Here is a 17313-nt window from a genome sequence, read left to right on the forward strand (position 1 = left end):
ACTGGTGTCTCTGTGTGTCTGTGTGTGTGTGTGTGTGTGTGTGTGTGTGTGTGTGTGTATCCTAAGTAGAACTCCTCTGACTCAAGAACTGAATAACAGAGAATAAACTGAAGTTGAAGGTTGGCTGAAAATAGAAAGCCAGAAAACCAGTTGCGAACCCTTTCTTCTTACTCTCTTAGAAAAAATACAAATGACCCTTGCTGCCACTGAATCACCATTACCTTAAACAAGCACTGAGTCCAAACTGACAGAAGGTAATTCTTCAAAGGATTGGAGGAAGGAACAAGTGTTAAGGACAACTGGTAGCACAACATACTTGGAGACAGTCACCCCCACCCTTCCTGTTATGGGTTTTTTTTTTTTTTTTTTTTTTTTTTTTTTTTTTTTTTACAACTGAGATTTTTCATCAGGTATGCCATCTAATAACAGTGGATTTCTGGAAGGCCATAGCAGCTATTTGTTTTAAATAAAAGACTCCCATGACAAATGAGCAATAAGGCTCTTGCTATCACTTCCCCTGTAATAAGACTTCACAAAACAATAAAACCTGGCTTCTGTATTAATTGACATAATTTCAATTGGGAAACCGCAAGCTACTGACCTCTAAAACTCCAGTAACTTCCATGAGAGGGATTAGTTCTGCCTTTACACAGTAAGTCAGCTTCTTGGTAAGTTCTACCAAAAGGGCTCTGTAAACCCAAAACTCCTCAAGCTCCTATAGAACACAAAGAAATATATACAATTTAAATTTTATAAGTTATTTCAAAGTTTGGTTTGTGTGATAGGGGGCTCAGAGAGAATGTTCCTTATGTAAGTTATGGAACTTGAGTTAAGCCACAGATGTAAGATGATTCTAAGCAGAATGGATGTGAAGAAACATGGTAAGAACCCTGAGGAATTTGAGGAACTGGTTTTAGGATGAGGACAAGACTGAAAATTGAAGAATAAGTCAATAAAAAGTTCTGGTCATTTTAATCAAAATACCTGGAAGCAAATGCACAGTTTTTCTTTCCCAAGTGACTAAAAACAATTCCTACGTCTGGGAATTTATCCTGAAGATGAATATTAAATATGGAAATATTCAAATATAACATGATGTTCAATGCAACAATATAATAATAAAAATACTGGAAGTCATGAGTCAGTAACTGTTCAAGTTAGATGGATAAATGAGAATTCAATATAGTATTCTGTCAAATATATTTGCAATATTCTATTATAGTAATTTATTTTATTTTAAAGATCCCTTTCTAGCCTTTGGATATCACTGTGAGAGTACATGAATGGAACAGCTTTAGCTAGCCTCTTGTGACCACTAAGAAAGAAATCAACGTGGCCGGGTGCGGTGGCTCACGCCTGTAATCCCAGCACTTTGGGAGGCCGAGACGGGCGGATCATGAGGTCAGGAGATCGAGACCATCCTGGCCAACATGGTGAAACCCTGTGTCTACTAAAAATACAAAAAAAATTAGCAGGGTGTAGTGGCGGGCGCCTGTAGTCCCAGCTACTCAGGAGGCTGAGGCAGAAGAATGGCGTGAACCCGGGAGGCAGAGCTTGCGACGAGCCGAGATCGTGCCATTGCACTCCAGCCTGGGCGACTGAGCAAGACTCTGTCTCAAAAAAATAAAAAATAAAAAGAAAGAAATCAACGTAATGAAGATGGTAGAGTAAAAAGAAGAAAACCTTGAACAGAACTATTGAATCAATCAACCCTGAAGCTGCCTTAGTTCTGGCATGCCTGTTAAATAAAATAATTACTTTTTCTTATTCTTTAAACCTTGATGAGTTTTTCTGTAACTTGTAATTAAAAGCATCTTAGCTAAGACAATTAATGTACTATTTCACAGCATTTATAACTTTTTAAAATAAAAAATACCTTAAAACAAGCTTGTCCAACCTGTGGCCCACAGAGCACATGCGGCACAGGATGGCTTTGAATGTCACCCAAAACAAATTTGTAAACTTTCTTACAACATCATGAGTTTTTTTTTTTTTTAGCTCATAAGCTATTTTTAGTGTATTTTATGTGTGGCTCAAGACGATTCTTCTGCCAATGTGGCCCAGGGAAGCCAAAAGATTGAACACCTCTGTCTTGAAATACTGAAAGTAGACCAGATGTGGTGGCTCATGCCTGTAATCCTAGCACTCTGGGAGGCCAAGGTGGGAGGACCACTTGAGTCCAGGAGTTTGAGGCCAGCCTGGGCAACACAGCAAGACCCCTGTCTCTATTGATAATAATTTGAAATATTATATACATGTAATATATATCATATAATTATATAATATTTACATTATAATTCTATAATTATGATATATAAAAATGAAGTAAATTAATTAGAGCACAAATTGTCAGCTAGGTTTTTCTTAGGATTAGCCATCAAATTATTGCTGTTTCTTGATGCTTTATAGAGTTTTTTACTTGAACAATTCTATAAGGCTCAAGTCCTCATAGTCACAATGAAAACAAAGGGAAAAAATATTAGGGAGAACATCTTTAAATATAAAAAACCACACACATAGAAAACCTAAGAAAATACATTTTAAAGGCTAGTTTTTTCTTATTACCGATAATTTTTGTCTTCTGTTTAACTAGCATGTGCTCAGGGGGTATAAACCAACATTTAAAAATCAGCACAAGTAAAAGACACTTAGAAAGCTAAATTTGTTAGAACAATTATCATTTAATCCAAAGTCAAGTATTTTTGAATTATTTACTCCCTTCATTAGCACATATGATAGAATTAATTGCCATATGCATATACAGAATATGAAGGTTTAAGAAAGGGAAAATGAAGTAAATTTTAAGTTTAGAAAACAATTCATGGGAAAAAGTTTTAAAAAATTGACTTGGAAACAAATATGGAAAGGATTATTATGCTATCCAATAAGAAGAAATTTAAATGCAGCAAAAATGGCTTATATTATAAACACACAAAAAATTATCTGGATGTAAATGTCTGGTAAGCTTTATTGTGTTATTTAAAGGAATTCTGAAAGCTTATTTTAATAAAGTCTTAAATCCATCACAAATGCATATGGCCAGAATAAAGTTTTCTTCTTAAACTGTTCTATAAAATACACATTTGATGTAAAAACTTTAAATAGTTGCCTGATACTGGAAGCAAATATAATAAATTACAGTGGCAATCAAGAGAATATGGGGCCAGGCGTGGTGGCTCATGCCTGTAATCCTAGCACTTTGGAAGGCCAACCTGGAGGATCACGTCAGCCTAGAAGTTCATGACCAGTTTGGACATCATAGTGAGAACCCCCCATTTGTACAAAAAAATTTTAAAAACTGGCTGGGCGCTGTGGCTCATGTCTGTAATCCCAAAACTTTGGGAAGCCCAGGCGGGTGGATCACTTGAACAGATCAGTCTGGCCAATATGGTGAAACCCTATCTCTACTAAAAATACGTAAGTTAGCTGGGAGTGGTGTTGTGTGACTGTAATCCCAGCTACTCTAGAGGCTGAGGCAGGAGAACTGCGTGAATCTGGAAGGCGGGGGTTGCAGTGAGCCAAGATTGCACGACTGCACTCCAGCCTGAAACTCCATCTCAAAAAAACAAAAAAAAATTAGCCAGGTGTGGTGGCACATGTCTGTAATCCCAGCTACTCAGGAGGCTGAGGCAGAAGGATCGCCTGAGCCCCAGAGGTCAAATCTGCAGTAAGCCTAGATCGCTCCATTACACTCCAGCCTGGGCAACAGAGTGAGACTCAAGTAGCTGGGACCACAGGTGTGTGCCACCATGCCTGGCTAATTTTTGTTATTTTTTGTAGAGACAGGGTTTTGCCACGTTGCTCAAGCGGCTGGTCTCGAACTCCTGGGTTTAAGTGATCCACCTGCCTCAGCCTCCCAAAGTGCTAGGACTACAGGTGGGAGCCATGGCATCCAGTCGAAATTAAATTTTTTTATTTTTATTTTATTTTTTTGAGACGGAGTTTCGCTCTGTCGCCCAGGCTGGAGTGCAGTGGCACGATCTCCTCTCACTGCAAGCTCCGCCTCCCAGGTTCACGCCCTTCTCCTGCCTCAGCCTCCCGAGTAGCTGGGACTACAGGCGCCCATCACCTCGCCTGGCTAATTTTTTGTATTTTTAGTAGAGACGGGGTTTCACCGTGTTAGCCAGGATGGTCTCCATCTCCTGACCTTGTGATCTGCTTGCCTCGGCCTCCTAAAGTGTTGGGATTACAGGCGTGAGCCACCGCGCCCAGCCTAAATTTTTTTAAAAAGAGAATATGGTACTACATAGTCACAGGTAGCTGTTGGATATAGGTAACTTAGTAACCAAACACCTGATATTTTTATTACTCAGGTGAAAGACATTCACATGGAATCTACATCAATAGGTTGTTTTTAACAGTTAATTCCAAATACCTGAAACTATTAATGGTGGCTTTAACAGCTAGGTTAAAAATACACTTTTCATTATGTATTTTAGTTGACTCAGTAATTTTTGTATTGTTACCATAAGTACATAATAGTACTTTCATAAACAGATACAGACAAAGGTACATTTTAAATAGTTTTTTAATGCTCCGTAATAACAGAATATGTCAACAAGGAGAAAATGCTGACATACTAACTGGCTTATTAGTTTAGTAACAGTTAAAACCAGAAGATGCACAAAGTACATATCATATATTCAATGAAATTACCTCACAGAAATGTAACACACAAGATGAGAATGAGGCAGCTCCAGTGAGAAGATTTTGTATATATCCTCGAGGCATATTAAATTTTTCAGATACAGTCCAAATGTTGGTCTCTTTGAGCAAGGTATAAAGAACAAAAGACAGATATAGCCTGTTGACAACGTCCTTGTCCACCTTCTAGAAAGACACAATCAAATAAATTTGTTTACTAGACCTGCTAAAAATGTATGTTATTAAAATTGGACAAAAGGAAAACTGAAGTTGTATTACAGAATAGCAAGGATAGAATAATTCCATAGAAACAAAACTAATTTCTAACAGATGTACTTCAGATTAATTCAAATTTATTATCATTTTTCCAACTATAAAAGAAAGATAAGGCCAGGCAGAGTGGCTCATGCCTGTAATTCCAGCACTTTGGGAGGCTGTGGCAGATAGATTGCAAGAGCCCAGGAGTTTGAGATCAGCCTGGGCAACATGGCAAAAATCTGTCTCTACAAAAAGACAAACTAACAAAAAATGTGGCCGGGTGTGGTGGTGCACACCTGCAGTCCTGGCTACTTGGGAGGCTAAGGGATCACTTGAGCCCAGGAGACAGAGGTTGCAGGGAGCCGAGATAGCACCACTGCACTCCAGCCTGGGCGACAGAGTGAGACCCTGTCTCAAAATAACAAAAATAAAAATAAATAAAAGTTAAAAGATAAACCAAATTATTTCCAATATAAATTATACTTCCTTCTACAGGGAAGGAATTGTACCCCCTCTCCATCACTCCACAAAAAGAAATGTACAAATCCTAACCCCTGGTACCTGTGAATGTGATCTTACTTGGAAACAAGATATTTGCAGATACAATTAGTTAAGTATCTCTAGGTGAAATCATCCTGGATTTACAGTGGGCTCTAAATTCAATGACTAATGTCCTTATAAGAGGAGAAGACACAGAGAGACACAGAGAAGGCAGCAATGTGAAGATGGAGGCTGAGATTGGAGGGACGCATCTATAAGCTAAGGAACCCAAGGACTGCCAGTAACCACCAGAAGCTAGGAGAGAGGCACGGATGGCTTTTTTCTCAGAGGCTCCTGAAGGAATCAACATTGCTAATACCTTGATTTTGGACTTCTCGTCTCCTGAAGTGTGGGAGAATAAATTTCTGTTGTTTTAAGCCAACCACTCATGGTAATTTGTTACGGCAGTTGTAGGAAATGAATACAGGACAGGAGGGAATTGGGGACAGAGACCTTTACAGTTACTTGGTATTTGTAAATTGTATATGTGTGTGATTATTAGTATAAACTAGACAAATGCACTTTAGATAAATATGTTAATAAGCTTGTCTATATTATAAACTAAGAGTAAATATTAGATCCTATTATTTCCACATGGTCCAAGCTAAAACACCTGAAAGAGATAGAAAAATGCTTCCTGTAGTTGATGATTTTGATTCTGTGTACCTGCTTTTGCCTGTGGTGCCTAATGACCATATTTGTGCATAAAGGATTTCATAGCTAGTATCAAGCTTAGAAACTAATTAATTCTTAAAATTGAGGAAAAAACGATGAACTTAGAAAAAGCAGATATAAAAAATAAAATTAGAGGCTGGGAGTGGTGGCTCACACCTGTAATCCCAGCATTTTGGGAGGCCAAGGCAGGAGGATCTCTTGAGTTCAGGAGTTCAAGACCAGCCTGGGCAACATGGTGTAACCCTGTCTCTATTTTTAAAAAAATTGTAAAATAATAAAAAATACAATAAAATATAAAATTATATCCTCCATCATAGTAAAAGAATGAGATGAGAACTTACGGTGATATATTGAAGGATGTATGAGTTACAGATTCTGCGGGTTGATACTGGATCACTTTTTTAAAAGCATTAAGCTGAAAAAGTATGACAGTTGAATATCAAGTAGGAAAAGAAAGCTATTTAATTTCCCAATTTTAATGCATATTCAGTACTAACTATAACTTGAGTCAATGTAGGTTTTTGCTTAGAATGTATTTCCTAAGCCAAGAAAAATGATATAATTATTATATGGCAAAACATAATGCTTTATGCCAATTTCAAGATCTTTTGTGGCAGGGCATTACAGGTAGCTCATGTCTATAATCCCAGCACTTTGCGAGGCCGAGGTAGGCGTATCACCTGAGGTCAGGAGTTTAAGATCAGCCTGACCAACATGGTGAAACCCCGTCTCTACTAAAAATACAAAAATTAGCTGTGTGTGGTGGCGGGCGCCTGTACTCCCAACTACTTGGGAAGCTGAGGCAGGAGAATCGCTTGAACTTGGGAGGTGGAGGTTGCAGTGAGCTGAGATCGTGCCATTGCACTCCGGCCTGGGCGACAAGAGCAAGACTCCATCTCAAAAAAAAAAAAAAGCTTTTGCAAGAAATCAAGAAATGTTCAAAAAAGATGGATGGGGGGGCTCTTTTTCAATGTGGAGAAATAAATTAGATTTTAAGCATTTAAATATGTTCTGTAGAGTTTTAAAAAATTATACCTCCAAAACATTAAACTAGTAATCAATCCATTTGTAATAAAGATAAATTCATGTTCATACTATTTTAAATATGTATCAATTTGGCAAATATTTGTTGACTATATTACATTAAATGTAACATAAATAAACTCTGGATTCAAGCTTAAAAAGATGCATTATTCTAATAAGATTTTTGCATGTTTATTATTTGATAATGAGTTCCAAATTAATAATATTGTTTTTATTTTACATTTTAGAGTTTGATATAAAAGGTTTGTTTTAAGAAATATTTTTATTCAGTATTTTGAAGGTCTAAACAACACAGCCATTTCCAAAGTAAAAGACCCAATCTAAAAATTGTGATAATGTGAATGCTTAAGTACTACAGATACTTTTATTTTTATTTTTGAGACAGGGTCTCACTGTGTTGCCCAGGTTAGCCTCAAACTCCTGAGTACAAGTAAATCTTTTGCCTCAGCTTCCTGAGAAGCTAGGAGTATAGGTGTGTGCCACTGTGCTGGGCTTGTGGGGTTTTTTCCATTTTTTTTTTTTTTAGATAGAGTCTCTCTCTGTTGCCCAAGCTGGAGTGCAATGGCGCAATCTCGGCTCACTGCAACCTCTGCCTCCCAGGTGCAAGTGATTCTCCTGCCTCAGCCTCCCAAGTAGCTGGAATTACAGGCACCCGACACCACACACGGCAATTTTTTATATTTTTGGTACAGACGGGGTTTTACCATGTTGGTCAGGCTGGTCTCAAACTCCTGACCTTGTGATCACCCGCCTCAGCCTCCCAAAGTGCTGGGATTACAGGCGTGAGTCACTGCGCCCGGCAGGATATTTTTGATTTTATGACACAGTGATGCATGGGACACCGCACCATCAATTTAAGTGTAAGTAAACGTCATCTTCCCATTTTACAAAATGAAATCTGTACTGTCTATGCAAATTTAAAAGGTATAGGGGACGCTGGGCGCAGTGGCTCATACCTGTAATCCCAGTACTTTGGGAGGCCGAGGTGGGTGGATCACCTGAGGTCAGGAGTTTGAGACCAGCCTGGCCAACATGGTGAAACCCTGTCTCTACTAAAAATACAAAACTTAGCCAGGTGTGGTGGCGGGCACCTGTAATCCCAGTGACTCAGGACGCTGAGGCAGGAGAATCTCTTGAACCTGGAAGGCAGAGGTCGCAGTGAGCCAAGATCACGCTGCTGCATTGCAGCCTGGGTGACAGAGTGAGACTGCATCTCAAAAAAAAAAAAAAACAGGTGTGGGGGAAAATGGTAGCTAATTAGGTTTCAATGTAAGTTGAACTGCCAAAGAAAATTTTAAATAAAAAAAAAAGTGTATTACAAGGGAGAAAAAAACATTCTCTTAAGGAAATTGAAGATATGGTTACCAAAGAATTACTTCAACTTCTCTTAAAGTTAGTGTATGCATTTGATAACTTGCTTCATGCCTGCTGGCTGAATTTCAAAACACCAAAATATATGAGTATTAGCTTATCCCCTTTAACCTTCTAAAATGCTTTATGTAATATAAGTACTAGACTAGGAGTTCTTTGAGGATGACAAAAGCAATAACAAAAAACCCAGACCTGCCATATCTTAGAATCCTTGATACCAAATAGAAAGCCTAACATGAAGTTTCTAGAAAATGTATTTCCTCCTTTGAAATGAACTTATATCAGGATTGTGTAATATTATGAAAACATTTCATGCTACCCAAAAAAAGGCCACCACACCACCCAGAAATAAATGTTGTTTAAAAATATTCATACATTTTGGGTGCTTAGGTATGTTTTAAGTAGTAAAATGAGAATTATACTAATTTAAAGGAAAAAATGTAAACCAAAAAAGATCAATATCATGGTATTAATTTTGTTGAGTGAACTTAGTGAGTGAACTAAGTGTTGATTGAACTTATTATGTAGAAAGAAAAAAAGAATGTGGTACCTTTCTGATGGCTTGACCTGATGCTTTCTTCCCAAGAAAGCTTTCAGAGACTCCAAGAATGGCAGCTACATTTTGTTCTGCTGGACTGAGTTGGCTAAACTACATGGAAAAAGAGCAAATAGATGGAAACATAAAAAAATCCATCATGTGAACCAAATCCAGTATTTCTTTTGATATCACATTCTCATGATTCAGGACACAAAAAAACAAGATAAATATATTTGTAAATATTGCAGGTTTTAAAGTTGTATCATTAGAATATAACATACTCTAGAATTACTTAAAGGCATGGCCACAACTACTGGTTTCCATGGACTATGTGATTATGTTTAATAACGGATGGCTGAGGGGAAGGAGAAGGAAAGGTTTTGAGAGTAATTGCATTATATAGTACCACTTAAAAACAACTTACTTCCTGAGTAATGTAAACTCAGCAAGTTGAGAAGAGATGAAGAAAAAAAAAAAAACAAACAGTAATGATTTAAAAATATGACATTAAAAATAAAGTTAATTTCCTGCAATTAAAAGATGTGCATTACCTCTGCCTAATAAATGTTTTTGTTTCTGTTTTTGCTTTTTTTTTTGAGACAGTCTCATTCTGTCACCCAGGCTGGAGTGCAATGGTGTGATCTCAGCTTACTGCAACCTCCACCTCATGGGTTCAAGCCAATTCTCCTGCCTCAGCCTCCTGAGTAGCTGGGACTACTGGTGTGCAACACCATGGCCAGCTAATTTCTGTATTCTTTTAGTAGAGACGGGGTTTCACCGTGTTGGCCAGGCTGGTCTCGAACTCCATACCTCAAGTGATCCTCCCACCTTGGCCTCCCAAAGTACTGGGATTACAGGCATAAGCCACCACACCCAGCCCTAATGTACATTTATACAGCTAGCCTGTTCACAGTAAAATCATAATATACTGTATGTTACCACTTGGCTTTATAATAAGTATGGACAGTTCTACTTTGTGATGGGTTGTAAAATAAATATTCCTTTTCAGTTATTAATATCATTGGGTTTAATGTATTATCATACCTGGCTCTGACCGAGCTCTCATATAATTAAACTCTCAATCATCGGAGATGGTTTTCACTGTTTTCTTTGCATTCTAGGCATTATAAAATGCAGTGATCATAACGTTAACTTTCTGTGGGGAAACAGGACCATCGATAATCCTTTTTTCTTAACCTTTATTTTTTCAATAACAAATATGTTTATATTTAAGAGAAAAGTAACATTTCAGTTAAACAAACCATAAATGCTGTTGCCAGATTACAATTTTTAAAAACTGAAAGAAAAAATATCCAATTCCAAATATATTTTAAGAGAGAAAAAAAGTGAATAATCACTTGATAAAAAGCATATAATAGGCCGGGCACAATGGCTTACACTTGTAATCCTAGCACTTTGGGAGGCCAACGTGGGAGGATCGCTTGAGCCTAGGAGTTTGAGACCAGCCTGGGCAACATGGCAAAGCCTCATCTCTACAAAACAAAACAAAACAGCATGTAATAACTAACAAACGAAGTAGCCTAAGTTGAAAAACGTTATATTCTCACCTGCCTGAAGTATATCATCCAATCAGGGTTACTCTGTGAAACCAGATCATAGGGGGTTGTTAGGTAGATTAGATGAAGAAGGCTTTCAAGCACAAGTCCTTCAAGACCTTTCTTCAAGTCTCTGTAGAGAATGTCACAATAAGCTAAATCTATAGTTCCTAAAAGAAAGATACAAATATTCAATCTTTCACAATTATCAGAGGGGCAAAGACATGGTTTTAAATAAAGTATTGTGTAGAAATTGCTTAAATATAGCAAAAAGTCTTCAAAATCTCTTATAACATCTTATTATATAACTATTTTGGAGGTCATTTTGATAGTACTCATCAACATTTAATATGTACATACCTTCTGATCCAACTATTTTGGGGACTCTAACCCAGAGAAACATTTCCATATGTACCCCAAAATACATAGAGATGTCCATGCAGCCTTGTTTATAACAAACAAAAAATCAGAAAGAATGCAAATGTCCATCAACATCGAATGGTTAAATAAATTATGGTACATCCACACTACAGATAACTACAGTATTAAAAGAAAAATGAGACAGGTTTAAAGAGATTCATCTGATAAGATGTTCATGATATTTTATACATGAGAAAAGCAATTTGGAAAAAAATATTTAAATGATGACTCCATTTGAAAAATACATGCATAAAAATATTTGGAAGAATACATATCAAACTGGTAGCAGTAGCTCCTGAGAGAATAGAAATGGGAGAGGAGTATGGCATTTTCCTTAGCATAATTCTGAGTTCTTAGGTTGTTTTTTTTTTTTTTTTTTTTTTTTTTTTTTTACCAGCAGACGTGTATTATTTTTCATTAAAAAAGAGCCTCAGCCTAGACAACATAGTGAAACCCCACCTCTACTAAAAAGACAAAAATTAGCCAGGCACGGTGGCATGCGCCTGTAGTCCCAGCTACTCGGGGGGCTGAGGTGGGAGAATCATTTGAGCCCAGGAGACAGAGGTTGCAGTGAGCTGAGAGTGTGCCACTGCACTTCAGCCTTGGCAACAGAGCATGTTGTATGGTTGCTGGGGAGGGGAGCATGAAGGAGGGATGCCCACCTTATTCTCTATATACTTCTGTAGTACTTTAATTACTTATAATTCAAAACATTTTTCAACTTTTGAAAGTTGAAGTTGTTTATCAGCTTACAAAATAAGATTACTGCAATTAATATAAAATTATAAACGCAACTTAAAGAAAGTATAATTTTTTATTTTTTTATTTTTGAGACGGAGTCTCACTCTGTTGCTCAGGCTGGAGTGCACTGGCATGATCTCAGCTTAATGCAACCTCTGCCTCCCAGGTTCAAACGATTCCCATGCCTCAGCCTCCCGAGCAGCTGGGACTACAGGCATGTACCACTATGTCTGGCTAATTTTATTTTTGTATTTTAGTAGAGACAGGGTTTCACTATATTGGCCAGGCTGGTCTCAAACTCCTGACCTCAGGTGATCTGCCTGCCTCGGCCTCCCAGAGTGCTGAGATTACAGGCGTGAGCCACTCTGTCCAGCCTAAAGAAAGTACAATTTAATTTTCATTTTTTCCAATGTGTTTCCTGTGATCAATAAGATTTAGGTAAACTCTTACCCTTAAATGAAGCTCGTCCCAACTTTGTAATATGAAAATTATATTGGATCTCCTCTTCAGACTTACAAATAGTGTCTTTTTGTAGGAGTCCTTTTTCTGTCAGGTATCTAAGTGATTCAACAGTTATTTCCCAAAGACTTTTTTCTTTCAATAAAATCTTTTGCTGAACACCAAAAAATGTACCATTCATGAAGTGATAGATGTCATCAAGATTCGTTGCAATCTGAAACAATTCAGGACGTCACTGGAGCATTTTCCTTAACTCAAGGCATCACCTTGAATGCATATTAATCAAGATGATAACTCATTTCCATACCTCAAAGCTATTTAAATAAAAAATTAGTATTAAATCTACACAGTTGCATATATAAATTGATAATAGCAATTTAAAATTAACAAAAAATATAGGGGGATGATAGTTATTATATTCATGCTTTTTATGAAAATATGTACACATTTTTCATTCCAAAACTCCTTTGAATAAGTCTTTAAATAATTTTTCACAATATCTCCAAAACTGTGCTATTTACTCCCCAACCAATTTTCACTAATTCTCACTCAGCCTCTTCCCTGCACTGCTTTCCACCCACCTGTGAAAACATCCTTTAGCTCTAAAAGTTGCATTAAAAAAAAAAAAAGCATGGAAAATACAACAATTTCCACTAAAACAGGGTCAGACAATACTTTGCCTAAAATGTTACCTAAAAATAGTTGATCTCTACCTAATTTTGTCTCTCATATTCCTATCTCCATTTCTTGTTCTTTCACTGCCTTTTTCTCTCCCGCTGTTATTCGCTATTTACAACTTACAATGGCAATCATAAGGAATACTTAACCCTCCATTTAGTATTCAGATGTAGAGTTGGCTCTGAATTAGAATAATTTTTATTAGCCAATTTCAATGAAATCAGCATGTTATACTAAAATATAGTCAATCAATAAGTATCTTTCTCTCTCTTACAATTCTGATGCTATTTCAGCTGGAAAATTTAAGTCATAATTTCATGTTAAACCAATATAAGGGGTAAGAAAAATATTATGTGGCACAGACATTTTCTATTTCTTCTTCTCACTTTAATAAAAATCATTCTTAATATAGTATTCAATTAAGCTAAAATTATACTTTTAAGATATTTAAGAAGTGATACTTGGTTTTTGGATTATTAATGTACTTAGTTTTTGTACTATTTCCTACCTAAATTATTAGAGTTAACACTGGAAGAGTGCAGGAGGGCAGAGGAACCTTTACTTGATCCCTCTATTTACCATCATGTCATCTTTCTATCCCTCCCTGAGAAAGTTTTTGACATAGTAATTGAAACCCACTGGGCCAGCCTCTGCTTTTGGCTTCTCAAAGCCAGATCTCTACTGATGCCCCAACTTGTAAGTTCACCCACGCTCAGTCCAAAGTTAATTTCATCACCATATCCCAGGTTAAAGAACAAACAAACAAACAAAAACAGGCCAGGCGCAGTGGCTCATGCCTATAATCCTAGCACTTTGGGAAGCTAAGGTGGGAGGGCTGCTTGAGGCCAAGAGTTCAAGACCAATCTAACCAACATGGCAAGACCCCATTGCTAAGAAAAAAAAGCCAATTTCATTAATTCAAGTATTTATTAAGTGCCAACCACATGCCAAGCACTAGGATTCAGTAATCTTTTTTTTTTGAGATGGGGTCTTGCTGTGTTGCCCAGGTTGGTCTCAAACTCCTGGGCGCAAAGAATCCTCCTGTTTCAGCCTCCCAAAGTGGTGGGATTACAGGTGTGAGTCACCACACCTGACCATTCCATGATCTTTTCAAAATTATTTACCTTAATCACTGAAGTGGATGAGAAAACAAACAAAATTTAAAAAAAAAGATTAAATAAAAAATTAGTGTAAAATCTACGCAGCTGTACATATAAAGTTACTGCATAACTTTTTCACTTCGATTATCTCAGATAACAGTAATAAGACAAAAAAATTTAAAAAAATACCTTCAAACCAATCAAAGAGAGAAATAATGTTTGGATTCCCTTGGTGAATTCCTGAACAAGATGGCTGTAACAGTTTTCCAATGGTCTAGTTATTAACTCCAATACCTATAAAGGTCAAAGCAACACCATGCTTTGTGTTATTATTAAAAATAAATGGCATTTAATATAAATATTTTATACTTTACATAAATCTTGTGGAGCCAGAAGAAGACCAAAAAAATAAAGACAAAAGAATTTAACATCTGTCCTCATAAAAAAGGATGAGAAACAAATAGGAAAAATATTTTTTCATTGTCTGAAATATATACATTTTCAAACCACTCTTTCTAATTCTTAACCATATAGGAAAGAAAACATCATTTAAAGAAAATTAATAATTAATTTTTAAAAGATTATTTCCTAAAAGGGCTAGACCAAAGACCAAGAAAAAGACAAAAACAACCAACCAACCAAACTGAGTATTACCTGTTGTTTGTCTTTTTCTTGCAGTATGAGGATACTCTCCCCAATAGTATCTATTCCAGCACGACCAGCTCTGCCAATCATCTGTTTATATTGATTCCTCTTTAAAAATTCCTTAGCAACATAGGGAGCTCTTAAAATAACTCTGTGGAATTAATAAAATTAATTAAAAGTAACACTACAATAAACAGCACCAATTTGAAAAATTCTTAATTTCATTATATATTTGTGATATTAAATTTAATGACATACTAACACAAAATAATAGGTAATTAGTGTTTATGAAGAATTTATGATTTCTTAGGTTTTTACATATATTATCTATAATTCTTACAAAACTCATAGTAATAATATACTTTTTAATTACATTTTTATAAAGGAGTTAAATGAAACTCAGTTAAGTGACTTAACCTAAACTAAAAAATCAGTAATTACCAGAGCTATCATTTGAACTCAAGTCTGCCTAGTTGCAATGCCTACGATCAATCTGTAGCAGTAGTCTTCAAAGTGTTTTGACTTTATACTTCATAAATTAAAAAAGTGACCATACACCATTAACCTATACATAACTATTTATGAATTCTTGTTATTTTGAACCATATAAAATTGCAGATTTCAGCTGGTTTTGACCTACAAAAATGGTGATTTCAGCCAGGCTCAGTGGCTTATGCCTGTAATCCCAGCACTTTGGAGGGCTGAGGTGGGAGGTTCGCTTGAGTCCAGGAGTTTGAGACCAGCTTGGGCAATACAGTGAGATGCAGTTTCTACCAAAACCAAAACAAAACAAAAAACTGGTTGGGCATGGTGGTGTGCCCCTGTCGTCCCAGCTACTTGGGAGGCTGAGGTGGGGGGATCACTTGAGCCAAGGAGGTTGAAGCTCTAGTGAGTCGTGATTACATCACTGCACTCCAGCCTGGGCAACAGAGTGGAACCCCATCTCTTAAAAAAAAAAAGCGTGATTTCAATTATGTTCATATATACAGAAGTCTACAGTCAGCTAGTCAGCTTTCCTATCCAAAGGGAAGAAAAAAAATCTATTGTTTACCTATACTAATCAACTTCCTCTTTATTTATAAATCTCAATATGCAGAAAAGATTACCAAATACTTGAAGAAAACTAATAACATAAAAGAAACATAACATGAATATACAGAATAAATGACCACAAAAACCAGATACTATAGGGAACAGAAGAGAACTTTTTTTTTTTTTTTTTTTTTTTTTTTTTTTTTTTTTCTGGAGACGGAGTCTCGTTCTGTCGCCCAGGCTGGAGTGCAGTGGCCGGATCTCGGCTCACTGCAAGCTCCACCTCCCGGGTTCACGCCATTCTCCTGCCTCAGCCTCCCGAGTAGCTGGGACTACAGGCGCCCGCCACCTCGCCCGGCTAGTTTTTTGTATTTTTTTAGTAGAGACGGGGTTTCACTGTGTTAGCCAGGATGGTCTCGATCTCCTGACCTCGTGATCCGCCCGTCTCGGCCTCCCAAAGTGCTGGGATTACAGGCTTGAGCCACCGCGCCCGGCCCAGAAGAGAACTTTTAAAAATCCTTCCCAGCACTTTGGGAGGCCGAGTCGGGCGGATCACGAGGTCAGGAGATCGAGACCATCCTGGCTAACACGGTGAAACCCCGTCTCTACTAAAAAATACAAAAAACTAGCTGGGCAAGGTGGCGGGCGCCTGTAGTCCCAGCTACTGGGGAGGCTGAGGCAGGAGAATGGCGTGAACTCGGGAGGCGGAACTTGCAGTGAGCTGAGATCCGGCCACTGCACTCCAGCCTGGGCGACAGAGCGAGACTCCATCTCAAAAAAAAAAAAAAAAATCCTAATTAGCATTCACAGAAAATTCCAAAGAGTATTATATCCACAACATAAGAGTAGACTTGGCTGGGCACGGTAGCTCACACCTGTAATCCCAGCACTTTGGGAGGCTGAGACGGGTGGATCACGAGGTCAAGAGATCGAGATCATCCTGGCCAACATGGTGAAATCCCGTTTCTACTAAAAATACAAAAATTAGCTGGGAGAGGTGGCGCACACCTGTAATCCCAGCTACTTGGGAGGATGAGGCAGGAGAATCGCTTGAAGCCAGGAGGCGGAGGTTGCAGTGAGCTGAGATCATGCCACTGCACTCCAGCCTGGTGACAGAGTGAGACTTTGTCTCAAAAAATCCAAAAAAAAAAAAAAAACCAAGTAGACTATTACAAGGAAAGAACAAAAGAGAGTTCTTAGAAATAAAAAAATTAATTTAAAAATTCATAAAAAATTTGAAGGGCCGGGTGTGGTGGCTCACACCTGTAAATCTAGCACTTTGGGAGGCTGAGGCGGGTGGATCACCTGAGGTCAGGAGTGCGAGACCAGCCTGGTCAACATGGTGAAACCCTGTCTCCACTAAAAACACACAAATTAGCCAGGTGTGGTGGTGGGCACCAGTAATCCCAGCTGCTTGGGAGGCTGAGGCAGGAGAATTGCTTGAACCCAGGAGGTGGAAGTTACAGTAAGCTGAGACCGCACCACTGCACTCCAGCCTGGGCACCAAGCAACAGAGCGAGACTTTGTCTCAAAAAAAAAAAAAAAAAAAGAAAAGAAAAAAGAAAATTATATTGAAGAATTGAATAATGAATGAGAATAGTTCATGGATACA

At 37.6% G+C, this 17313-nt stretch overlaps 2 protein-coding genes across 15 annotated transcripts in view; one reads left to right on the plus strand and one right to left on the minus strand.

Annotated features, from left to right (window-relative positions):
- Window positions 1-17313, plus strand: part of MRPS18C (mitochondrial ribosomal protein S18C) — an 856900-nt gene that overhangs the window by 813163 nt on the left and 26424 nt on the right. The gene's annotated exons all lie outside the window — the stretch shown is intronic.
- Window positions 1-17313, minus strand: part of HELQ (helicase, POLQ like) — a 48980-nt gene that overhangs the window by 10591 nt on the left and 21076 nt on the right. For 7 of the 11 annotated variants that reach the window (XM_050790118.1, XM_050790120.1, XM_050790115.1 and 4 more), the window contains 7 exons: window positions 14679-14820; window positions 14214-14318; window positions 12238-12460; window positions 10639-10796; window positions 9083-9181; window positions 4657-4830; window positions 602-715 (listed from right to left, as the gene is read on the minus strand). In XM_050790118.1, coding sequence (XP_050646075.1) covers window positions 602-715; window positions 4657-4830; window positions 9083-9181; window positions 10639-10796; window positions 12238-12460; window positions 14214-14318; window positions 14679-14820 — 1015 coding nt within the window. Of the gene's footprint in view, window positions 1-601; window positions 716-4656; window positions 4831-6458; window positions 6533-9082; window positions 9182-10638; window positions 10797-12237; window positions 12461-14213; window positions 14319-14678; window positions 14821-17313 lie in introns of those variants that run through there. The other 4 variants (XR_007725635.1, XM_050790121.1, XM_050790122.1 and 1 more) reach the window with 4 other exon arrangements.

This window comes from Macaca thibetana, chromosome 5 (assembly GCF_024542745.1).
Source record: "Macaca thibetana thibetana isolate TM-01 chromosome 5, ASM2454274v1, whole genome shotgun sequence".
Taxonomy (NCBI): Eukaryota; Metazoa; Chordata; class Mammalia; order Primates; family Cercopithecidae; genus Macaca; species Macaca thibetana.